The 23,215-nt window shown below is 48.3% G+C and overlaps 6 protein-coding genes across 8 annotated transcripts; 4 read left to right on the forward strand and 2 right to left on the reverse strand.

Annotated features, from left to right (window-relative positions):
* Nucleotides 1–507: 507 nt before the first annotated feature.
* LOC112872656 (uncharacterized protein At4g15545) lies at nt 508–3,388 on the forward strand. Of its 2 annotated transcripts, none has more exons than XM_025935724.1 (10): nt 508–1,078; nt 1,183–1,251; nt 1,730–1,783; nt 1,883–1,952; nt 2,043–2,117; nt 2,225–2,488; nt 2,576–2,621; nt 2,700–2,778; nt 2,894–3,003; nt 3,105–3,388. In XM_025935724.1, exons 1-9 carry the CDS (start codon nt 800–802, stop codon nt 2,984–2,986), a joined length of 1,029 nt encoding a protein of 342 aa, XP_025791509.1. In that variant the 5' UTR covers nt 508–799; the 3' UTR covers nt 2,987–3,003; nt 3,105–3,388. The 2 variants fall into 2 exon arrangements, with proteins under 2 accessions (XP_025791509.1, XP_025791510.1); XM_025935725.1 differs by having other exon boundaries at nt 510–1,078; nt 1,886–1,952.
* A 184-nt stretch (nt 3,389–3,572) lies between these two features.
* Nucleotides 3,573–6,560, reverse strand: LOC112872657 (LOB domain-containing protein 4-like). 2 transcript variants are annotated; one of them, XM_025935728.1, is made up of 2 exons: nt 5,774–6,560; nt 3,573–4,334 (listed from the first exon to the last, which is right to left on the reverse strand). In XM_025935728.1, the coding sequence occupies exons 1-2, from the start codon at nt 5,996–5,998 to the stop codon at nt 3,960–3,962; spliced, it is 600 nt and encodes a 199-aa protein (XP_025791513.1). In that variant the 5' UTR covers nt 5,999–6,560; the 3' UTR covers nt 3,573–3,959. The 2 variants fall into 2 exon arrangements, with proteins under 2 accessions (XP_025791513.1, XP_025791512.1); XM_025935727.1 differs by lacking the exon at nt 5,774–6,560 and adding an exon at nt 4,542–5,763.
* A 5,028-nt stretch (nt 6,561–11,588) lies between these two features.
* Nucleotides 11,589–16,600, forward strand: LOC112872653 (E3 ubiquitin ligase PQT3-like). Its single transcript, XM_025935721.1, has 7 exons — nt 11,589–12,230; nt 13,371–13,473; nt 13,787–13,927; nt 14,016–14,065; nt 14,471–14,860; nt 15,030–15,789; nt 15,917–16,600. Exons 1-7 carry the CDS (start codon nt 12,047–12,049, stop codon nt 16,308–16,310), a joined length of 2,022 nt encoding a protein of 673 aa, XP_025791506.1. The 5' UTR covers nt 11,589–12,046; the 3' UTR covers nt 16,311–16,600.
* Nucleotides 16,601–17,220: 620 nt separating this feature from the next.
* On the forward strand, nt 17,221–19,630 carry LOC112872662. Its single transcript, XM_025935735.1, has 3 exons — nt 17,221–17,687; nt 19,115–19,200; nt 19,428–19,630. The coding sequence occupies exons 1-2, from the start codon at nt 17,306–17,308 to the stop codon at nt 19,159–19,161; spliced, it is 429 nt and encodes a 142-aa protein (XP_025791520.1). The 5' UTR covers nt 17,221–17,305; the 3' UTR covers nt 19,162–19,200; nt 19,428–19,630.
* Nucleotides 19,631–19,690: 60 nt separating this feature from the next.
* On the reverse strand, nt 19,691–20,354 carry LOC112872660 (ferredoxin C 1, chloroplastic). Its single transcript, XM_025935734.1, has one exon. It carries the CDS (start codon nt 20,282–20,284, stop codon nt 19,850–19,852), a length of 435 nt encoding a protein of 144 aa, XP_025791519.1. The 5' UTR covers nt 20,285–20,354; the 3' UTR covers nt 19,691–19,849.
* Nucleotides 20,355–22,084: 1,730 nt separating this feature from the next.
* On the forward strand, nt 22,085–23,215 carry LOC112872720 (cytochrome P450 87A3-like). The gene is made up of 5 exons (XM_025935787.1): nt 22,085–22,222; nt 22,464–22,542; nt 22,682–22,788; nt 22,899–23,029; nt 23,125–23,215. Exons 1-5 carry the CDS (start codon nt 22,085–22,087, stop codon nt 23,213–23,215), a joined length of 546 nt encoding a protein of 181 aa, XP_025791572.1.

The following is a 23,215-nucleotide window of genomic DNA, read 5'->3' on the forward strand; positions in this document are numbered from 1 at the left end:
AACTGTTATATAAGCCTTACAGTCACAGGGATGCACAACCGTACGATTTCAAGTCATTTCATTCGTAAGCTTGCAAACTAGCTGCTTGAAGCTGACATTACTGTGACCCTTTATCTGGGATTGTTCCATTTGATTCGGGAAGGGGTGCTATTCTGCATTGCATCGTATGTGATTGTCGGTGGCGCACCTTTCACAATTTCATTCAAGTAAGTCTAGTCTCTTCCCACGAGAGACTAGACCTATTATATAATAATGATAATCTAAAAGATAATTTGTACTGTTGCACCAGTAGGAACCACCTAAACGCGCAGCAAAGTCGTCGTGGCGTCTTCTCTCCGGTTACTTCAAGTCGCTAAAGAGGATAGTCGGGAGCCGAAATCTCTCGCTCGGCTTGATGATCACCGTCCTTTTATACGAAAAATGCCTTCTCTCATCAAGCTACATCAGCTTATTATTCCCATTTCGTACCGCATCTCCCTGTGACCACAGGCACGAACCTCACCGTCCCCGTTTCAAACAATTGCCACTCCGGGCGCCCACCCCAGCAGAAACCGAGGCGAGGGGGCACGGCGCTGCGCAGCGCAGGGACCCCCAAAACAATTTCAAACCTCGCGTCGGCCGCCGAGCCCATTTCAAACCCGGAAAAACCCCAAGCGCACCGAGGAAGCGGCGGCGGTGGTCCCTTTCCCCCCTCACTCCCCTCCACTCCAAAGCGGACAAACCCAAGCACGCGCCCAATCCGATTCGGGTTTCCTTCTCGCCCCCCATCCCTTCTCCGTGGAGAGATCTGGCGGCGGCGATGCCACTGGGGGAGGGCGCGGCGGGGGACTTCGCGCTGCCGGACGAGGTCCTGGCGGCGCTGCCGCGGGACCCCTACGAGCAGCTGGATCTGGCGCGGCGCATCACGGCGATGGCCGTGGCCGGGCGGGTGTCCGGGCTGGAGCGGGAGGCGGGGCGGCTGCGGGCGGAGGCCGCGGAGAAGGACCGCGAGAACGCGGAGCTGCGGGAGCGGGTGGGGCTGCTCGACACCGCGCTGCAGGAGACCAACGCCAGGCTCCGCGCCGCGCTCGAGGACAATGTGGGTGCCGGCGCTCCGGGGGGGCCTGCTGTTCATTTTGGATTTGGGTTCGGTTGGCGTCTCGATTTGACTGTGGGGATTGGGTGTTTGCGCTGTGGGTGCAGATTAAGCTCAGCAAGGAGCGGGACTCGCTGGCGCAGACGTCTAAGAAGCTGGCGCGCGACCTGCAGAAGGTGCCCTCATTTGACCCCTCTTCTGCGCCTTCTACATGCTTATTTGTCGGTGTAGTGCTGTGTAGCTAGGACTAGAAACTTCCACGTTAGGAAACTTATTAAGCAGGGAGATTATAGCAGTTAGGTAAGGGGAACAATTTATTCGAACCATTTATTAATGGATTCTAAGATCATAATGGAAGGATTGAATTATTCAGACGTTCAATAGCATGGTGAAGTCAAGGCTGTTTCATGGAATAGTAGTCACTGTAGATATCAAGCAAAATGGTGTTTAACTTGGTTTATGCTGATGAAATCAATCACCCAATCTGCAGCCATGATCATTAATCTGAGTGAATAAATTTTGTCTCTTTTTTTTCCTTTAAAGTTCTCTAAGGACCAAGCCAGATGATATTCCAACCTATCAGCCATACTTGTCTATCTTTTTTCCCTAACCTTTTTATGTGGAGGCATTCTGATATATCTGCTCTATTCTCAGCTGGAGTCATTCAAGAGGCATCTGATGCAGTCATTGCGTGATGATAGTTCATCGGTGTGTTCATCTGTTTACCCAGTAGATCATTTTGATTTATATGTGCTTCCTAATTTATGGTAAGGGTTGAGGTTGATTGTGTACTGAATCCTTCTCTAGCAGCCTCAAGAAACAGTTGACATTACAACATGTGATCAGTCAGTAGCATCAAAAGCGTCGTCATGTGGAGGTTTTACATACTTTAAAATCTGTCATTTCTGTTAACTATAGAATATTTCTTACATTGATCCCTAACTGTCATCTTCTTTGAATGTTGAAGATGGTGGATCTTTCAGTCACCCTACACCAAGTATATTGAGCGAGTCTTTGGATGTTGGAAGTACAAACCGAGAAGGTCTTGTTAGCTACTTAGCTGATCATTTGTCGATCGTTTTGATAGCCACCAACTCATTATGCTAGCAACATAAGTCTCAATCATTTGCATTCTTGAAAATCTATTAGGTACAGCGACAAGGCCTCCTATCCAAAAATATGCCCTCTCATCACACATCACTCCTCGCCTTACGCCAGAAGCCACTCCTAAAATATTATCCACCTCAACTTCTCCAAGGCGAATGTCTACCACAGCAACACCAAAATTGATGTCTGGTGCTACCTCACCAACAAGAGTTCGAATTGAAGGGCACATGTCAATGACACCATGGTATCCATCAAGCAAGCAATCATCTGCGGCTAACTCTCCTCCACGAGGACGACCCAACCCAGGTTACTTTTCTTTTGAAGACATGATGCTATTTGGCACTACAATGTTATATGAGTAGAATAAATATGGTTAATGCTTGGGGTTTTCAGGTCGCACTCCTCGCATTGATGGAAAGGAGTTTTTCCGCCAGGCCAGGTCTGCCCTCTTTTCTGCACCATAAGCAAATGAGATGGATGACTTATCATTATTAACTAAACCTTATTAAATTTCTAGGAGCCGTCTATCATACGAACAATTTGGAGCATTCTTAGCCAACATCAAAGAGCTCAATGCCCATAAGCAGTCACGGGAGGTTGGTCAATTGGGTCCATTCGCTAATTTTTTGAGTTGGGTACATTCGCTAATTTTTTGAATTGGGTCCTGTCGTGGCATAACACAAAACTTGTTCATGTTTACATCACAACCAGGAAACTCTCAAGAAAGCTGAAGAGATCTTTGGTCCAGATAACAAAGATCTGTACCTATCTTTCCAAGGTTTGCTAAATCGTAGCATGCCGTAGGCTTCTTGTTTCTCTTGGTAAGTTTGGTTTCCAATTACATGAACTGAAGTAGTCCCTTAATCCATGATTATGTACCACAAAAGCTAACAAGATGCGCTAATTTATTGTTGGATTGCAGATAATTAAGTTGCTGCATTAGCAACTTATTGCCATCTAATTGCCGATTGCAAGGTCCAGTTGCAAGTTTTGCCCCCATAATCCACATTGTGTGGAACGATCAGACTTCTCTGAACAACTGAGTGTGCAACTGGTGTAGCTTCTGTAAGTGGTGTACTTGCAGAAATCGGATGGCCTTTCATTGCTTAAATTAGGATGCAGTCTCCAGTCTGTCTTGGTGCCTATCCTTGTAAAATCGCGAAACAAACAAACATGAGATCGAGTAATATTTTCATTTATCCGTAACTTAATCTTCACCGGTTATTGTTAGCTGCTTCTTGTTCCGAGCTAACCAGAAGCTTCGGTGCTGCTCTGGTTGTGCTCAAGTGTGGAGTTTTTCTCCAAAATTTTGTTTCGCAGCTTAATTACAAAGGTTGGCAGATAATTTCCAAAACACAGACAAGAAAAGGTTCACATTAGGACAAGCATAGATACTAAAAGTTATCTGCATTTTCCATGGCAGAGTTCAACTGTTTAACCAAGCAAATGCTACGAGCAAGGGAAAGGTTCTTGCAATGCATTGCATGATGCACACCAATTACTGTAACGGTGTTCCACCTCGTCATGGAAGGACAGCCAAAAAACAAGCCCTGGACATACTAGAAGAAGGTATGGGAGAAGGCCTCTACGCTCATCTCCCTTCCTCCTAGTGCCACGCTGTTACAGCGCGCGCGCACCATATACCTGATACTATATACCAATACTACTACCAGACCATCATCTGTGACTCAAAAACAGCACCTGATCACACACTAAATCAGCTAAAAAGAACCTAGCTTGACCTGACCCAGAAGCACCTGATGCAGCGCCTCCAATCCTAGTAGGACCAGAACTGGGCGTCGTCCATGTCGGGCTGGTCCACCACCATGTCCAGCAGCTCCGGCGTCGCCTTGCAGTGCGCTTCCGGCTCCGCCGTCTTGGGGGAGGACATGGACGACGGCGAGCCGGCGTAGCTGCTGCCCCCTCCTCCTCCGCCGCGCGCCGCCTTGAGCCGGTGCACGATGTAGTCGTTGCTCATCTTGAGCCTGACCACCTCGGCCTGCGCCAGCGCCAGCTGCGCCTGGAGCGCCTCCACCTGCTGCTGCAGCGACGAGATGGCGCCCACGCAGCCGTAGACCGGGTCCCGGACGCGCGCGTTCGCCTCGTACACCAGGCTGCTCACCGCGTCCCCTCGGTGCTGCGCCGGGATCTCCTGCAGTTCCAGGGGAAGAAAAGTTTGTCTTTCAGAACATGAGCACCAACAGTGCACGGATCCACTGATGGACATCACAAGTAGTAGAAGATATACACACACATGACAATGTAGAAAATTTTTTGTAGAATACAGTTTCAAACATGACAAAAAGAAATACACTATCAGATTAGGACCAAGAATACAAGAGTAGTAGCTGCCGATTACCACTGGAGTTCTTGTTCCGAGAAAGAAAAATTGACAGAAAAGGCCGACGACATGTCTGCATGTTTGGTGCGGCCGAAAGTTTCTTTCTCGAACACCATGTGCATTCCATGCCTGGCGACGGCGACGGCCGTGCACTGCTGCCGGCGGCGCGACACATGGGGGGAAATCTTTGAACTTGTGGATACGGTCAAGAGCCGGGGGGCAGGTCCCTGTCGACTCTAATAAAGTTTGTACCAAATAGATATCCATGTCGCCGGGCACATGCTGATGAAAACGCAGCCGCAAATCTGATTGGCCGCCTCGCCTCCTCGCGATCTCTGTGTTTTGGTTCGGTTTGCTGCTGCCCTGCTCATGATTGGATCGGGTGGCAACATGACGGGCCCCGGCGTGCGTGCAGCGAAAGCGACACACTGTTTGCCCATGCCATGTCGAGCTCATGATGAAGAGAGTTCTTGGCAACGGTAGCTGAAGAGGCTGGTGTAAATTTCTAGTGATCAGTTGGTTTGTGCCCGAGGACTGTTCATCTCAGGAACATGACTGTGGAGGTGTGCAGAAGCTCGAGAGCAAGAAGGTTTGGGGGAAAGCGGATCAAGCTTCTGGATCAAGAGTGCATGCAAGTGGCTAAAGCAGCATAATCCCTAAAAGTGTGGCCAGTAGGTAGGATCGGAGAAGGCTTTGTTAATCACTAGATAAAATTAAAGCTTGATACTTTTGGCAAAGCAGTATACCTGAGACGCAGACAAGTCATGAGTTTGATTGTCTCGAGTAATTTAACGCTTTGAACTATATCCATCCTCTACAGGACACATTGACAAACTGTAGTCTAGACCAAAGCAAATAACACCGTATCTGACTGAAGAATCAGCACAAGGGGAGACTTGAAAATACAGTATATTGCTTCCGTTGGCCACACAGGAACATGAGAAGAACTACTCCAACTGTGGAATCAGAAGTAACTCTGCCTTAGATGGCTAGGAACCAGAAGACACATGGAAAGTAGTTGACTGAAACAACGGACAGTATCTCCAGTGCAGGAACAGAGTAGCAGAGTGCTATATGGTGGCATGATCATGCAAGTGGACGACTAAAGAGGCACGGAAGCATCAAGCTAGGATGAACATTCATGGTGTTAAGAGAGAGAGTGAAGGGCTCAAGGCTAAGCCGTCCCAAGTGCGACGGCCAACGATCGTGCAAGCGTGCATAGTAGAGCAGTGGGCGCGCATATGACATACCTGGAGCAGCTTGCTGACATTGCTGGCCCCGAACACCTTGTGCACGTTGGCGAACTTGTGCGGCTCCCCGGGCGGGAAGTAGGGCGCGAAGACGCAGCTGGCCGCGCACCGGCGGCGCAGCAGCTTGCACGCCGCGCACGGCGCCGGCGCCGACGCCGCTCCCCCTCCCCCTCCTCCGCCCGCCCTCCCGCCGCCGGGCGTCGCCACCGCCACCTCGTCCCTCATCGCCAACGCCAAGGCAGCAACGATCGACGGACCTCTCGCTGGATTGGAGACTCGACTCGGCAGGAGCAAGTAGCTAGATGTGGCTGTTGCCAAATTGGGAGGCTTGGCTAGATAGGTGCGCAGGCACGAGGACGGGGCAGGTTGGTTGGGCTGTGACTGCCTCTGCCTGTGCCTGGCTGGGGTCTCGTCTCGACGTCGTCTAGTATCGGAATCGGGAGCCCCTTTTAGTGGAAGCAGGAGGGGCAGGGGGCAGGCGGGCAGAGTTCAGAACAGAGTAGAGCTCCAGGGGAGAAAGGAAAAAGGCTGGGAGAGGACAGTGGCAGTTGAGGCGTCTGTCTTCTTGGGCTAGAGAGAGGGAGAGAAGGAGAGAACAGTTGAACAGTTGAGGCCGGGACAGGCAGAGATCGTGACGCGGCACGTCGCATCATGCGTGCTCCCCCTCCCTTCGACGCACACCACCATCGATTTGCGTCGTTGCGCTGCCTGCCCAGTCCCGTGCCCTACCTTTGACCGATCGATCTCGATTGATCCCCCCCTCCATTGATGCAATTGCAACGCAATGGAGCGCAAGGAAGGACACACGGAAAAAGAGACGCCACAAAGCCATGGCACGCATGCTAATTGCGGCCGCGCGCCGTAGGAGTGGATGGGGTGCCGCCGTGCTAATGCCTGTCGGCTGCGGCTGTCGGCCTGCCTAATCATTCGCGCATGATCCACCGGCTTTGCTCCCAGGTTGCTGCCTGCCCCGTTGCACTGTCAGTAATTCAGGATGCGTGGCCGTCAAGAAGGTGAAATCTTTCAGGACGGAGTTGATCTGGAAGGTGAATGTGAATCTAATCTACCGGTGAATGTGTCGCTCGAGTGAGTGAGATCTGTGCACTAGTGAGTTGTTGTGGAGCAGAGCCGAGCTGATTGACGCGGACGGATAGGTTAGCCCGTCGGCTGATTAACCAAAGGGGGAATCTCTGTCGATCCTTGTTTGATTTCGATTCTCATCAGGCCAAGGCCAATAGGCTATCACCATCAGGCCATCGGCCCCATCATTTCCATCCAGGTCTCTGTGGGACGGCGGGCGATGTCGTCGTGCCGGCGGGGCCGGAGCGGAGAGAGGCTTCCGGTAGCTAGAGGGAGGACGGCCGGACGGCCCCGCGGTGCATGGACGGACGGACAGGATGGGTCACCGCACCTCGCCGCCGCAGCCCCCTGGCGTGCCGGCGTCAAACCAGCTTCCTTTTTGTCTGTACCGCCCGCGCCAGCAGCGACCGCCGTCATGCCCACTTGATTAGCCGTGCGCTCTCGCTCTCTCTCTCTCTCTCTCTCTCTCTCTCTCTCTCTCTCTCATCGTCGTCCTCCTCCCTTTGGCCTAATGGCCTTTGCCTTTTGGAGGCACCAATCCATGTTCCGGCCCGCCCGCTTTTGCTCCCTTCTTCTTACATTGCCATTGCTTGCTTGCTGCTAAAGAAAGCCATGAGCGAGCGGGCCAGCATGATAATTGACGTGCTTCAAGTGGTGTGGCGATTAGGACGGCCGCCGTACGGCGTCTCGTCGTCGCTTTTCATCTAACCTCCCAGCACCAGTCTCTCTCGCTCCAATCATCCGCCGCGGTAATCAGCGCCGAGGAACATCAGGACCGGCATCATATTGGCACGCCATGGATCCGTGCCATACTGTTGAGGACAAAAGAACAGTGGCGAGCAACCGTTCGGCTGGGCTGCTTCCTGCTAGCTGCCGCTGCTGTTCGGCTGCTGGCGGCTGCTTGGTTGCCTGCAGCAGTAGCTGCAGCCCAACCACCACACAAGTCTTCCATGGCAGTGATCTCTGACGCAGACGCCCCCCACACGTCGCTGTGTCGGGGGCGAGCGGCCGCGCGCCGGCGAGGCAGGCAGCAGTTGCGTGACTCGCGCGTGGAGGAGAGGGAGAAGCAGCGGCAGCCGGCAGCAGGTAACTGCAGTCCGCAGCAGCAGCAGCAGCCGTCAGACTTTGCCCGCGTGTAGCCATGTATACTGGCGACAGTGCTCTGCGGCGCGGCGGAGGCAGACAGCCCAACCGCACGACAGTGCCCCCCCGGTTTCTCGTGTCCTTTGGACACGAGCACGATCATGTCACTGCAGCTCCGCTGTTCTTCTGAGTTCTGAGTCCACTGAATCGATCCACACGGATCAGAGAGATTCAGAGAGAACGCTCCCCGGTAGACAAATTCTTCGGCTGTACGCCCCGTGGAGCGTACATGGAAGTGGAACAGACTCGGCGGGTTCCTGAACCTGTCTGTCTTGCACAGGTTCATTGCATCATTCATGATGATTGTTGAGGGATTATACATGTAACTGTATTTTGCACATGCATGGAAAATCTGAGTGTTTCTTCTAATGTTTGCTTTTGCTTCGAGTCTTAATGCATACAAGGAGATAACCGCGAGTTTAATTAGGTTCAAGTACACTGTAATGTTCAAAAGAGAAAGTTCCAAGGCCAGTCTTTGCTCTTTCTGGCTAAAACAAAACTGCGCTACTGTACTTGGTTTGAATGCTTTCTCAAGCTTTTCCTCTTTTCAACAACAATCTCCTCCTGATCCTCCCACATGCATCAGAGATTCAGAGCAGCTTCTCCTTCCTCCTCTTTTTTTCCGCCCTTTCTCAAGTGATACCAAAGAAACTTCTTTTGCTGTCAGCAGCTGAACAGCCCAGCTAGTAACATAAGCTATTAAGCCATCTCCTAAAAAAGAAGTACTTGTAACATAAAAAAGAACTTGTTAAACCCATTATACATGTAGTGCTGCTGACCAGGCCATGGAGTCTACTCCAATCATCACGTACGGGGCACATGAGGGTTGCTGTCAGTGATCGGTGCTAGCAACTCTAGACAAAGACTAGCTCCTAGGCGTGGAGTAGCCGGCCGGCGCGTAGGAGACAGCGGCATTAATGAGCAATACAACCTTGGACTTCTCCTTTTCCTTCTCCTTCTTCTCCTTCTTTTTTTTTTTGAAAAAAAATCTCTTTCGTCTCCGGTACAGACAAACTAGCGATACTCCTACCTTCTGCTGATACACTGTCAACTGTGTGTGTCCAATGTGTAACATGATGCTGCTTTTTCTTTAGAGGACCACATGATACTGCTGTGCTTGGAAATTGAAAAGGTGTTCAGCCTTGCTACTGACAAATGGAAAAGGAAGGAAAAAAATGCTAGGCAGATCCATCCCCTAGTTTCTTCCCACGTTTGGGTCTTGGGGTACCAAGTGTTGTTCCTGCAGTAAGGAAGAGACAATCCATCATTTGTTTTTTAAGTGTCATATGGCCAGGTGCCCAGGTTCCTATGGAACATGCTGGTCATTTCCTTTGGCATTCAGCCACCATCCAGTATATCTAATCTGTTTGGGTCTTGTGGTAGAAGTTTTCCTTCAAATCTTAGAAAGACAATTCTAATTGGAGCTTCAGCTCTTTGCTGGGCTATTTGGCTTAGTAGGAATGATGTTATCTTCAAAAACTCTACCACTAACTCATTTTTGCAGGTTATCTTCAGGGCGACTTACTGGATCAGATGTCGGTAACTGCTATCTGAAGAGGAAGAGAGGAGCTTCCTGAAGAAAAATTGCCAACACTTGGAGAATGTTGTGATGGAGATCTTTAACAAGTTTGGCTGGAAATTTAGAAATAGGATTGAGAACCAGTGCTTGTCTCTCGGTCTTTATGTCTCTTTTTTCCATCGTGGGCTCATGCCCGAATTTCATTACTCCCGCAACGAAATTACAGTCTTTCAAGCAAACGCGTGTAACGCGTCCAAAGCAGTAGCGACGGAAAGAAAAACAAAAGCAGAGTACCAAAATAAAGGACACTCCAGAAACGCCCAGCCCACTCCGCTGGCTCACACACCAGAACTGACCCTTACAAGAGCAGCAACGCGGGCTAAAAAGATTCAGGCGCAAGGGCCTAAGGCTCTCCTCACTGGAGCAGAACCACGCCAGCGTCCCTCGGCGACGCCTCCCTCGGATGGAAGTGCAGGCAGCCCCCTTCAGCGCAGCCGCACCAGTCTCCAGCTCCGCTTGGAGGTATTTATGTCTCTGAATTTTGTAGACGCTTAAGTCGTTCTAGCAGGCTTAGAACTGCATGGTCTGTACTCATTGGCTGCAAGCTTTCATTCTGTGATAAGCTGAGGCCGGATATTTTCCAGATTCTAAAAAAAATAGTTTCTTCCCACGTTTAATTCGAGCTTTGTCAGGACTCAGGTTAGAATCCATGTGAATTGGTGGGTGCAGCCATTTGCCGCAGGGCATGCCTGTCTAATCTGGGATTTAGATCGAACGGAGTGAAGAAACTGAGATGCTCTGAATCTATTGCGAAGAGCACGTTCAGGGTAGCAGCCTCAGAGCATGAGGCATGGAAACAGTCGTGCTCATAGAACTGATTAACTGAAAAGGCACACTGCCCCCAGTGACTTTACCTGGAGGGCTTGACGACCAAACATCTAGGCAGATCAGTACCATGCTTCGTATGAACAGCAGGAGTACGTGTATGACAGGCGGCCGTGCAGAAGACGTTCGTGGCACTGCGCGGCAGACGGCGCCGACGACGGTGACCACTGCTGCACGTAGACGGAGAGGTGAACAGAAACATCATACACGGTGCAGTGCAGGAAAGGGACAAGCGTAGCTACGCAGGAGAGCTGCGTATCTTTGTATTAAGAAGAAATAGAGTTTGTTACACAACATGAGTCCTGCTCGTCAGGATCCAAATACTCAGACTGAGCTGGATCCGGTAGAAAAGAAAGAAAGGCCTGTTACACGCTAAACAGACAACCCAACTGCGAAGCTCCCGCGGCAATCCAAGCTTCTCCTTCCTGACGAAGCGTGCTAAGTAGCGCGGCCGGCTGTAGTACCACATTTCTGAAGAGACGAGCGTTTCGCTCTTTCCAAAGGTGCCAAACAACCAAGACAAAGAGGGTATCAAAACCTTTGCGTTTCCAAGGTGGAAGCTGCACGCGAAGAGAGTTCCACCAGCCAGGCAGGTTTATGCCAGTAGGTGCCGCGGTCCTTGCACTTATTTATATTTCAAATGGTTTTCCATCTAAAATTTAGTCCATAAATCCAAACAGATAGGACCTAATGTTTAGTCACCTAAAGTTTCCGGACTAAATTTAAGTCCTAGGTAATCCAAACGAGGCTTTAGAATCACTGGAGTTAGTCAATATCTATTATACTTACTTAAAGTAATTGGTTAAATTTTAAAACATAACCTAGAACAAACTAAAATGATTTGTATTTTGGATCGGAGGGAGAGCTAGCAATTCCATAGTCAACGCAACACGCGCAGTAACTATTTGGTAATTTTATCATAAAATTTATACCAAATAGAACACCCATTCTATTCCATGGCAATTTGGTGTAAATGATCATCTTTTACACTATTTATATTACATCATGATAATCTAGAAGGGCAGCCCCTACAAAGAATTACAAATCTATTCTTGGGTTTTGGGCCACCTCAGCTCTCAGGCTCCGCTTTGGCGCTTTTGAAGCCTGGCCCAAGATCACGATGGTGAGGGGCGTGCGGAAGGGTCGGCTCGGTAACACACAGCTCGTTCACGCGTTCTCAGTTCTCACCTTTCTATAAAACTCCAGCGCCCCCCGCCGCCGCCGTTAGCAGCCGCAAAATTCTCCCAATCACCTCGCCTGCCGCACGCACCTCGGAACCCTAGCCCCGGCTACACCCACAGATCCGGCGGCCTTATTCGGCGGAGTCGGCTGCTCCTATCCCCGGTCGGCACTCCGGCACCACCGCTCCCCGGCGTCCCGCGCCGGACTACCCCGCCTGCGCACTTCCCCCGGCGTCGTCCCGAGGAATCGCGCGGTCTTCAGGCTTCGTCTCCGCCCTACCGGCCTCGACTCGAAGGGATCCGCGAGCTTCCCGCCGTCGTCGATCGCCTCCCGTAGATCGATTTGATCTGTGATTCTTCTATTGTTGAATTTCCGTGTATTTCATCTAAGAAAAAAGAAGATTCAGGCCATCTTGTGAAAATTGTGAGAAAAGAGAGGCCTCGAGGTCTCGCCACCCATCCATCATGGGTGTTGTGTATTACCAATATAAGAGTGAAAAGGATATCTATTCGATGCAAGTGCCCCATGCTTTTATCTCTGTCTCTGAGCTTAAGCAGCTTATCAAGACGAGTGATAAGCACGGTCGTGGGCGAACCCGCGGCCGTCCTACAGAGGATATTATCATCTCCAACGCCCAGACTGGCGAAGGTTCGTTTTAACGCCAATAGCTTCGTTCTACTCGATTTCTTATACAGCCGCACATATGATGTCTTAAAACCTCATTTTAGTTGCCTTTGCTCGATGCAGCACAACATATTTAATAAAATTATGTGCAATCCGCCATTTAATATCACAGTTGTGGAAGATTAGCTATGATCGTAGCTGCTGAGATGTTTGGATTCATGCCGTAGTCTTTAGGAGTTAGGACATGTAGTCAACATCAATTTGTTCATGATCAGGAGACCAGGTCTATTCAAGCCTTGCTGGTACACTTTGTTTTGGAGTTCATTTGTGGATGGCAAGTGCGCAATTGTTGCTCAGAACATTGCAACTGGCATACTGTTTTATTGGGCCTGTTTGGTTCAAGACCTGGCAGGCAGCTCTGTCACCAGGCAGTGCTGCCAACCGCCAGGGGTCTGAAATCGGATGCCTGGGATCGATGCCTGCGCCAGGCAGCTCCGCCCAGGAGCTAACCAAACAGGCCCATCGTGTGTTGTACTTTGGTCCCATTGATTGTGGGGCTATTTCTTTGTTGATTCAAATTGAAGGTTATCAAACAATTGCAGCCCAGTGTTTTGTGGTTCTTGTTTGCAATCACAAAATATTCTGTTAAGGCTGTGGATAGGTATTCCGTGCAGTACAATGGTGGTTTACTTGCGTACATTGCTGAGAAAAAGATGGGAGCTGTAATGTAATATATGGCCTCCAATCTCTTTGCATGCATGCCCATGGGATGTGCTTCAGAAGGTGTTCAGCGAAGCTGTAATCCTTGATGAAAGATGTTCCATATGTAACTGAACATCCTCCTGGAGATTGCACCTTGCAATCCTGATGGATACCTTGTATTCGTAAATTACAGTGGATTCTAGCACCCTTTTTTCAATTTTTCCTTTTCCCGATACTTCGCATGGATCCGGTACATCTCAATAGCACACTGAGATATCCCAACTGTGAAGTTAAGCCAATCTGTCAATCAAAGAACATAGTCTGCATCTTAACAACTCAATTTGGCTTCTTAAATGCATTATTTGGAGTGCATGAGAAGAATTCTCTTGTCACTTACAAGAGTATGCTTGTTTTAGCGGATTGGTTAACATTTCTGTTTTCTGTGTTTGTTCTTGAATCCAGAATATACAGATGAAAGAGCATTGGTACTACAAAACACCACTGTGCTGGTCCGCAGAATTTGCATTCCTGGACAATTATCAGAGAAAATTATCTTGTCCCCTGTGTAATGTCTCCTCAATCTTTTACTTCACATTTAAATTCACTGTTGCCCTGTTTGGATGGAGAAGTTAGGATACAGACATTTTAAATCATAGAATGATCCTGGAACCTGCACTCACTGGAACTTGCTGACCTGCCCCCCAAAAAATAAATAAAAAATAAAAAACTGGTTGTTTCTTTGAACCCCTTCTGTCCAATTAGATTTCAATTGCAATGTCACCTTGCAATAGGTCAAGTCTCAATTAAATTTGTATCAAATGAGAAATGCAGAGAAGAAATGATAACTAAGTATACTAACTTTATGTAACTAATTGCAGGCGGGAAGTCACAGAAGGATGTTCTGCACCTTCAAGCAAGTCAGTGGTTACTGACTCAAACTCAAAATCATATTCCTCTGTAGGAGTGCAAGATGAAGATGCTGCAATCGCAGCAGTGATAAATGCAGCTGAATTGAAATTGTAAGCATATCATATTCCTTTTTCTTACACAATATTTTTAGTTTTTTGTTGCCTTCATTCTGACAATCTCTTTACATGGTGTATGTAGGGAGCAGCACCTGTCTAAAAGAGGGCAAGGCAGTGGAAGATGTAACTATGGTAATGCCGATTCTTTGTTACTTCAATTTCATTCATGTTCTGCTAGCTATGTTAAGATTGCAGACCAAGTAGGTGCCCTGGGAAAAAAGATAAATCAATTTCTTTATAAGGAAAGGTGCAGTTATGAAGTACTTTTATAGATGCCACAGATGCAATAGTAATCATTTTGTCATGTTAATGAAAGAGTTTTTATTTGTTAAAAATTAAGATACTTTCTCAGATCAGATTCCATATAACTCTTTAAGTTCTAACTAAGAAGATGATCCTGATATATTTGACAGTATTTGAACTGATTTTCATTACAACAGCGAAGCCTTTAATTTCAAATTGATATGCATTGTTATGGATTATGTATTGTAATGTGTTTCTAAACATTTTTTGACGTGTTCTATTTGATGAATGAAGGTCATGGACCATTGGAAGGGGAGACACCTCCACCAGGCTACGTCTGCCGCTCTTGCAGCGTTCCAGGCCATTTCATTCAACATTGCCCACGGGAAAGCAAGACACCTCCACCTGGATACATCTGCTACAGATGCCGAATCCCAGGGCATTTTATTCACCATTGCATGACCATTGGTGATCCCAAGTTCCACAATAATAAAATGAGTCGGTCTCTTGCCCCAGTAGTAACTGTAAGTCCTGTCAATGGCATTCTGGAAGAATTTGTCCCAGCTGCACCAGTGAGTGCTGTTGATGACTTGCCAGCAGAGCTCCACTGCCGACTGTGTAAAAAAGTGATGATAGATGCAGTGTTGACAAGCAAGTGCTGTTTTGACAGTTTTTGTGATAAATGTAAGTGGTTTTCATATACTCCATATGCATGTCTTTAGGATCCAAAAGTATTCGAGATGTGTTACAGTCCGAATTTGTTTTAGTAATAGCTGTATCTATCTGTTTCCGTGTCAAGTAAATATATGCTTCCAATAGGATGAGGAACAATTTTTTGTTTACCTTTTGTCAGGCATTCGGGATTACATTATTACGGAATCAAAGTGCTTTTGTGGAGTCAAGGCGCTAGCAGATGACCTCATTCCCAATCATACACTTCGGAGCACAATCAGCAATATGTTGGGAACACGGGCTAGCAGCGGTGGAAGTGGTACAACCAAGCACAGAAGCTCGTCAGGAAGCAACCTTGATTCCAGATTACAGAGCCATACCCCTTCTGCTACCTCAGAAAGGAAGATGAAGCAATCAACGAACCTCCAGCTATCAGCAGGATTTGCACCTGATGATGGACTCCAGGTTGCTACAAAAGGTGATCTTGTGAACCAGCCTCTAGATAAATCGGCCGCCAATGTTGATACCCTGAGCAAAGATGAAGGCAGTTCTGCAGAATTGTCAGTAGAAAAGGCTGCAGCAGGTGCTGAAGTCCTCAAAGTCAAAGATGGAAGTGGATCCACATCAAAGGTCACTACTATTTCAGGGGCCCTAGAATACAATGCCACTAGGACAAATCAACCCAAGAAGAAGCGGAAGAAGGCAGACTCAACTAAGAACGTTCAGCCTAACAATGTTGACTATGGTTACAACGTTCCATTTGACCCTGCATATTACAACCCTTTTGTCAGTGGATATCCTTGGGCACCTGAACCTTACATGTACAGCTCTATAGGGATGCCTTACGGTGGTTATCCAATGGACCCATATGGTGTAAATTCCTTCAATGGCATGCCATTGCAGGCTCATGCTATGCAAGGCTATCCAGCAAGTTATCAAAGGTATGTATTGTATTAGGCTCCTCAGTTTAGACTGGTCTTCTGCTGGCTGAATTGTACTCAGCTGCCAGTCATCGAGAGCTTCCCTATCCATTGCAAACCTAATAGTTCATATTGTCGATTTCTTTAGGCCCGAAACTCAGCCCATGCATTACCGGGGCAGTGAAGCTGTTGCAACACGTCCAAGGCAGGCTGAGAGACCTAAGGACAGTAGTCTTCAGCCCCAATCATCAGAGCGCAACCGCCAACTGGGATCGTCTCGTGGATTAGAATCAAGGAACAGAGCAAGGTCGGGCTCCGAGAGAGGGGACCATGGGCGTTCTGACAGGGTCTCCGATGACTTCTATGAGAGTCAGTCGAGTAGGAAGAGGATGCGCCATCCTTCTCCAGTGCATGGCGACAAGCAGAGCAGCCAGAGATCGAGGCATAGTTCCAGGATTCGTGAGGATTCAAGCGACGATGAACGCAACTTCAAGAGGAGATGGGGCCGCAGATCATCAGTCAGTGTGGAGATAAAGCACTGAGGAATGAAGATGGGACGTGGGAGTACAAGTGGAGCATTGCTGATCTCCAATGTTCGCTTATAGAATTATTTTACATGTAATTGTATTGTATGTATGCCCTCAAAAGTCGAAAGAGGAAAGCTTCTCAGAAAGCAGAGGAAAATTAGCAGATTTTCCCGAGGCCAAATGTAGTCAGATATTGATATACCGCTCTGTACTAATGAGAGCATTGCCAGCTCTCGTGTCTGTAATGCAATATGCAGTGTCTTCGAAGATAAATGGAGTTTCTCTAATTTCCGCGTGATTCTAAATATTTGGTCCACTCACCCTTCCATACCCGTTTTGCTGTTGGCATTGGTATCTGATGTTTTGAAATAGGGTTACTGGAGCGTGCATTCGTATCTGATGTTTTGAAATATACTACTGTGGCTTGCAATTTGTTGTTCCTCGGTAGCAAATGCATTCTCTTCCCTGTTCCTACGTAATTAATTAAGGAGGTATTTGGATCCAAGTGCTAATATCTAAAAAATGCTACTTTAGCACTAGCTTCTCCAAACAGAGGTATAAGTTTGGTATAAGCGCTAATAGATGCTAGAGTTTAGGATCCAACTTTAGCGAATCCAAACAAAGACAAGCTGCTTGACAAGCTTCTGTGTAGTCTCTATTTCGGGACTCGCAAGTCGCAAACAGCAAATTTGAAATCGTGTCGAAAAATAGCCGATTGTGCAAAATACAGATCTATGATACGAATCACTGAATCGGACGTCTTCAGTTCACCAAAGATGAAAAGAACACAAATAAGACGTGCTCGAACCATCCCACGCGAACCCTCGCCTCGCTCCACACGTGTGCAGCGCGCTGGCCTCTGCCTCACCACTTCACAGTTCACACACGAGACAATCACACCGCCACTGCTCCCCTAGTCCACTACTACTACTACTACTACTACTACCAGACGCCTCCTCGCCGGCCGCGCCGCTCCCAACCCCGCACGCTTCTCTTCTCCCTCTCCTCCGATGGCGACGCTGCAGCTCAACCACATCGCGCGGGAGACCTCCGACGTGGCCCGCCTCGCGGCCTTCTACGAGGCCGTGCTGGGGTTCGAGCGCGTGCCTTCCCCGACCTACTCGGGCTTCCAGGTCGCCTGGCTTCGCCTCCCGGGCTCCCCCGACGTCGCGCTTCACCTCATCGAGCGGGACCCGGCCGCGGCCCCCGTCGCGGTGGGGCCCGGCGCCGAGGGCGCGCCGCCGTCGCAGCTGCCCCGGCGCCACCACCTGGCCTTCTCCGTCGCCGACTACGACGGGTTCGTGACCGGGCTCAAGGCGCGCGGCACCGAGCTGTTCGAGAAGACGCAGCCCGACGGGCGCACGCGCCAGGTCTTCTTCTTCGACCCCGACGGTGAGAGGCGCCCTGCTCTTCGTGTCTCGATTTCTACTCGATTTACGGTGATCGAGAGAGGTTACAGAGATCGCACTTTGGCGTTGCTTTTCTCATCGTCAGATTGATGAAAAATTGGGTCCATGCTTGTTGCGATTGGCTAGAGAACTGTATCTCTTCAATAGTCCACAACCTCGAAAGTTGAATTGGATAGGGAACAGAGTACAGACTAGTAAACTACTGTAATGCAATACTGTTCCATTGAGTATCTACACAGACCACTTCTACAAAAACAGAACTAATAATCCTGTGACCTGTTGCTTCTGAGGGGGTGTTTGGATCACGGGACTACAGCAAGTATGATGTTTGAGCATAGTTCCGATGCAGTCCCCATTGCCTAAGGCTTGCTTGGATCTCAGTCCATGAGCTGTGCTATTTGTACAACTTGTGTATTATGATGTTCTTCTGAAAATTTGCAGAACTGTTGGGCTGTGCATGTTGTATGCCCTACTTATAGAATAAGTAATTGTTGCTAACTTGGCTTTTAAGTTATAGTGTTAGTTTCTTTTTCCCATAGGATTTTGGCTAGAGCTATGCATTTTCGTGCAATGCACAGTAATAAGGTCACTTAGCTGTTGACAATCAGAGAAAATATCTGTAACTAAGCTATGCAGTGCGTCCCTGATATGACAAAATCCGTTAAGGTGTAGTAATGTAATGCTCAATTGTCCTTTCTAGTGTATTTTCTGGTCAACTTGTTTCAGTGTACTTGCATATGTGCTGTTGTCAGTCCTAACTAGGTTCTTCTAAGAGTAGCACACATGCTCGGAAACAGTGTTAAGATTCCTGAAAACTGGTTGCTGCTTTGTTACCTGGTATCAGTTTCGCACTGGTAAAAGATGTAAACTATAGACAACAGATAGCAAACAAATCAGGGTTTAGGAGTTGAGTTAGTGATTGTAGACAGACCTGAGCCAGAAAACAGACTGGTTTTGACTGTTATCTGTTTGCGTGCTCTGTGTAACAGTTTAAGGGTGAAACACTTAATTGGTATAGAAGAATGCCCTCCCCCCTCCCCCCTCCCCCCAATATAAGGCTTGCTTCAGAGCCGCCTAAAACCATGTCCGGAAGAGCTTGGCAAGCGCTTCTTTGTTAATTGTAAAACTTATTGTGGGACACAAGTGTCAATTAGCTAGTGGATCGAGGTTCCTTAAAGAGGGTTTAGTCCATTGCTTTGCATATTTGTCCATTCTTCAAACTTTCTTTCACTTATAACTTGTTACTGGTCTGTGCAGCACTGTCACATTCTATAATGTTATTACCCATTTGGTCGTGCATTCAGAAGTTTATTGATCGCCAGTCAGTAGTGTTGCGTTTGTTTACCTTTACCTTTCGGTTACCTTTTCCTGCTACGCATAAACACAACCCCTGCTTTGGTTCTGTTGCAGGCAATGGCCTAGAAGTTACTAGCTCAGCTGCAGGCCGTGATAAGTAATTAGAGAGCATGATGTGCTAGCTACTTCTGCTTTAGCCTGTAAGTACATGTCTTTTTTTTTGGGGGGCATCCTTGTGTCCGATGCTCTTTGGTTTACTGCCGGCACGCTCTCAGTTCCCAGCAGTAGTCAGTAATCTGCTGTTGCCTGTTGGAAACTGAGAAGGCAGCTGCGCAAAAACCATAACGGGACGGAAATGTGACACCCAGCTGCATATGAGCACTACATTGATGATCTGATGCATCCCATTTCTGTGAATTGGTTGCAGGCAATGTAAATCGAAGATGTTACCAGACCAAGCTTCGTTGCGATAAATAAATCCGAAGCTTACAAAGAAACGTATATTTGCTTTCCTATGTTGTAACATGACTCTGTTCGCGACTGGACTCTACTGTATGACAAATGCTTGTCAGTTTCGGATCAATGGTTGTAGTTCGAGAAAAATTAATAAATGGTTGATTCTGTGTCTAACCAAATGCTAGCGAAATGATCGATTTTCCTATTTCCATCAAAATTCTTACTTCTCACACGGAACTGACAAGAAATTTGGCAAAAAGGCACATCGCAATAGCTATTCTCGAAAAAAAAATCGTGTCACTAGCACTAATCAACAGAGGAGTACTAGTCTCAGGACCATTATTATTACACACTGCCGGAGGTTGTTGCCCGCTCGCCGCCGGCGGGGCGTCATCAGTCGTCGGCGGTGGCGAGCTGGACCTGGAGCAGCTCGTCCTCGGGGATGACGCGGATGGTGCAGTCGGAGCGCGGGTACGCGGCGCAGAGCAGCGCGTATCCCTGCGCCACGACGTCGTCGCTGAGCATGCCGTCGCTCTGGTCCACCTCCCCGGAGACCAGCCGCGCCGGGCACGTCATGCACACGCCGAGCTTGCAGTCGTGCGGCACGTCCAGGCCCTCGTCCAGCGCGCGGGACAGGATCGTCTCGTCCCCCTCCACCTCCACCACGCGGGACTCGCCGCCGTGCTCGATCGTCACCTTGTACGCCCGCGGCGGCGGCGCCAGGCGCGCGCCTCGCGGCCGGGCGGCGGCGGGGCGGGAAGGGAGGCCGAAGCGCGGGGAGCGGGTCGGGGTGGCGAGGCGGAGCAGTGACGCTGAAGCAGCGGCCATGGTGTGCGGCCGGGCGCGTGCGCGAGAGGGTGTGACTGAGAGCGAGGGTGGCGGCGTGTGGCTGTGGATAAGGCCCTCCCGTTTTTCTTTCCTTCCTTTTTCCTTTTCCCCCCTGTGTATAAGTTGAGCGTATGTGGAAGTTGCGCAACAATACTTGATGGTAGGGGAATTAAAGAAAATGTGCTCCAAGTTTTTTTTCCTCGAAAAATGTAGCTATTAAGGATGTTATGAACCACCATTTTTTATGACGATGGAGTACTTCCTATCGGTTAGTATTTATATTGTATACTCAAACTACTTATACGATTTGTGACACGCCGCGTACTTCTTGGAGGAGATAAATCTATCACTTATTTGTTAGATTTTAAATATGCAGCGTTTAAAATAAATTTAAATTTATTTGCTCTAAACCTCATATACCAAAAAAAAAAAACAAGGGAAGTAAGTCTTCAGCTCGAGGTCCTCACCAGCTAGGTCTCGAATTAATCTAAAAAAAGAAGAATCTTCATCTTTTAAGTACATAACGAAAAAACCACCAGTATCCAAACATCAAAGTAATCACTAGTCCTCACCGACTCAATTGCACGGCCGATCTTTTGATTCAACCGAACCGATTAGAGCGCTTTTTTCCGTGCCCAACCAGTGAACCGGTTTGACTTTTTGTTCTATACCTTCAAGTCTAGATCACCAGCTCCCTTCTCCTAAAATATGCATGTCTGCTTTAATTATTTGCCGCCGGCGTGAACCGACACTAGATTAGTCAGCCGGCGGCGGTGGCCAGGGAAAAGAATAGATAAACCCTGCACATTGTCTAGAAAAAAAAAAGAAACGACCTGCATGAAAGATTCTGTGACATACGGGTCCTATGACAGGGAGATGCTAATTGAACTGCCTTAAATTTTTATTTTTTATTATAACAAGTAGACGTTCGATTGCAATCCCATGATTGTTTCCATCTTGCTGTGACGGCGCGACCGCGCGACGCGCTCCCCCGTCCTGCCAGTGCCACCGCCATGCGCCTATCTTTAGCGGCTCCGCTGCCGGATCTTCTTCCTCACTGGCCGCTACAGTGCTACACTAACCACGTTTTCCTCACTTTCTAAAATTACTCACCACGACGTTCACGTACGCTTTGTCGTCTAATTTTTTCTTCTAAATTTCAAACACTTGTACTTATTAAGGAAGATACGAGTAATTAAAGTTTGAACACTCACACTTACCGAGTGAGCCAAACACACGCCTAGAAACCTGCGAAACGTGTGCTAGCAAGGTTTGACTACTATCAAACAGGCCTCACCAACCGGGACAGGGCTGAATCTAAGTCCCATCTACAGACAAATTCGACGCCTGTACATGCATGGTCTGCGACTGCAATGATACCTTTATAAAAAAAGATAAGACAGGCGCTCAGGGAGCTCAGGCCGCCACACGCTGCGACAGATCAGCTTTGATTGATCAAGCCCAACACCTGAACCGGCTGCAGGAGCTTGTTGCCGAAAATTCTCCTATTCCTTTCATTCTAGATAGTCCACACTGCGACCATCAAGATAGCCGCCACCGATCATCTTCTACGAAGATACCTAAGCCTCCGTTTTATTTATAATTTTTGCCTTCTTCCTTCAACTAAGGCTCAGCTTAAATAGAGCTGCCACTATACATTCGTGTGATAGCAAAGTCGTAGGGTGTACGAAGGACGAAAGAGTACATGCATGCAGTTCTGCTAGAAATGGCCATGGATCACCTAGCAGCTGTGTTCGTGGCTTTAGCGCTAGCAACCTTGCTGCTCCGCTTGGTCTTCGGATGGAGGGACGGCGGGGCGTGCGAACCGAGGCTGCCGCCGGGATCGAGGGGCCTGCCGCTCGTCGGGGAGGCGCTCGAGTTCTTCACGGCGTCCCCGACCCTCGAGCTGCTGCCATTCTTCAAGCGACGGTTGGAGAGGTAACGCACCTCACTCTTTGGTCCTTTCCAGAATACTACAAAGGTTCGTTATTTAATCTGACTCTCAAGAGTCTGGAAAAAAAAAGAAGATTTCGATAGATTTCATTTCATTACATCATTAGTAAATCGTAACAACAAACTTGGGATCACAGGAAAGGGTACTTCCAATTGTATATGAATCCCAACACTGTCAAAATAGAACTTCCTGTGCATTGATCCGCTTTCTGCATCACGTGTACAGGTCATACACGAAGCTCTTAGGCTGGCAAATATCGCTCCAGTAGTGTTCCGGAAAGCAAAGCAGGATGTGCAGATAAAGGGTATGCATCTTTCTTTTCACCATGTTCTTCAGTAAGAAACAGAGAGCTACATTTTTCCACATATTATGCAATTGGTCAATGACTCAATGTTCTAGTCTATCCAGGGATGTGTGTGCTTACTTTAAACTTCCACATGCAGGTTACACTATACCACAAGGATCAAAGATCATGATCTGTCCATCTGCGGCTCACATGAATCCGAAGGTTTACAAGGAACCTTCAGTATTCAATCCGTGGAGATGGAAGGTACACGAAACTCGAAACTCACATGCCCTCAAAAAAAGAACAGAGTTGAATCTCACATCAACAGCAAGTGTTAGAAAGGGGAGTTAGTGTCACTGCATGTATATGTGTAGGGTACTCCTGAGCCGGTTGGAGGCTCCAAGAATTTCCTGGCCTTTGGAGGCGGTGTGCGGCAATGTGTGGGTGCTGACTTTGCCAAGCTGCAAATGTCTATCTTCCTCCACTGCTTACTCACCAAGTACAGGTACTGTATTTCAAACTTTCAAAGCACATGTAATGTAATACTGTGGGAATAATTTCGAACCGTATGGCAAGTTAATGTTGTGTTGACATGAACAGATGGAAAGCCATCAGTGGAGGTACCATGGTGTTCCATCCAGGGCTGCGATTTCCTGACGGCTTTCACACCCATCTTCTTCCAAAAGATTGA

The sequence above is a fragment of the Panicum hallii genome, chromosome 9 (genome assembly GCF_002211085.1).
Source record: "Panicum hallii strain FIL2 chromosome 9, PHallii_v3.1, whole genome shotgun sequence".
Taxonomy (NCBI): domain Eukaryota; kingdom Viridiplantae; phylum Streptophyta; class Magnoliopsida; order Poales; family Poaceae; genus Panicum; species Panicum hallii.

Coding starts and splice junctions, on each gene's coding strand:
- LOC112872720 (XM_025935787.1), top strand. CDS start 22,085: ATGGAGGGACGGCGGGGCGTGCGAACCGAGGCTGCCGCCGGGATCGAG. Junction 22,223..22,463: donor TTCAAGCGACGGTTGGAGAG/GTAACGCACCTC, acceptor TCACGTGTACAG/GTCATACACGAAGCTCTTAG. Junction 22,789..22,898: donor TCAATCCGTGGAGATGGAAG/GTACACGAAACT, acceptor GTATATGTGTAG/GGTACTCCTGAGCCGGTTGG.
- LOC112872662 (XM_025935735.1), top strand. CDS start 17,306: ATGGCGACGCTGCAGCTCAACCACATCGCGCGGGAGACCTCCGACGTG. Junction 17,688..19,114: donor CTTCTTCTTCGACCCCGACG/GTGAGAGGCGCC, acceptor GTTCTGTTGCAG/GCAATGGCCTAGAAGTTACT.
- LOC112872657 (XM_025935727.1), bottom strand. CDS start 4,979: ATGAGCTCGACATGGCATGGGCAAACAGTGTGTCGCTTTCGCTGCACG. Junction 4,335..4,541: donor TCGGAACAAGAACTCCAGTG/GTAATCGGCAGC, acceptor CTGGAACTGCAG/GAGATCCCGGCGCAGCACCG.
- LOC112872656 (XM_025935724.1), top strand. CDS start 800: ATGCCACTGGGGGAGGGCGCGGCGGGGGACTTCGCGCTGCCGGACGAG. Junction 1,079..1,182: donor GCGCCGCGCTCGAGGACAAT/GTGGGTGCCGGC, acceptor CTGTGGGTGCAG/ATTAAGCTCAGCAAGGAGCG. Junction 2,622..2,699: donor GAGTTTTTCCGCCAGGCCAG/GTCTGCCCTCTT, acceptor TTAAATTTCTAG/GAGCCGTCTATCATACGAAC.
- LOC112872653 (XM_025935721.1), top strand. CDS start 12,047: ATGGGTGTTGTGTATTACCAATATAAGAGTGAAAAGGATATCTATTCG. Junction 13,474..13,786: donor AAAATTATCTTGTCCCCTGT/GTAATGTCTCCT, acceptor AACTAATTGCAG/GCGGGAAGTCACAGAAGGAT. Junction 14,066..14,470: donor CAGTGGAAGATGTAACTATG/GTAATGCCGATT, acceptor TGATGAATGAAG/GTCATGGACCATTGGAAGGG.
- LOC112872660 (XM_025935734.1), bottom strand. CDS start 20,284: ATGGCCGCTGCTTCAGCGTCACTGCTCCGCCTCGCCACCCCGACCCGC.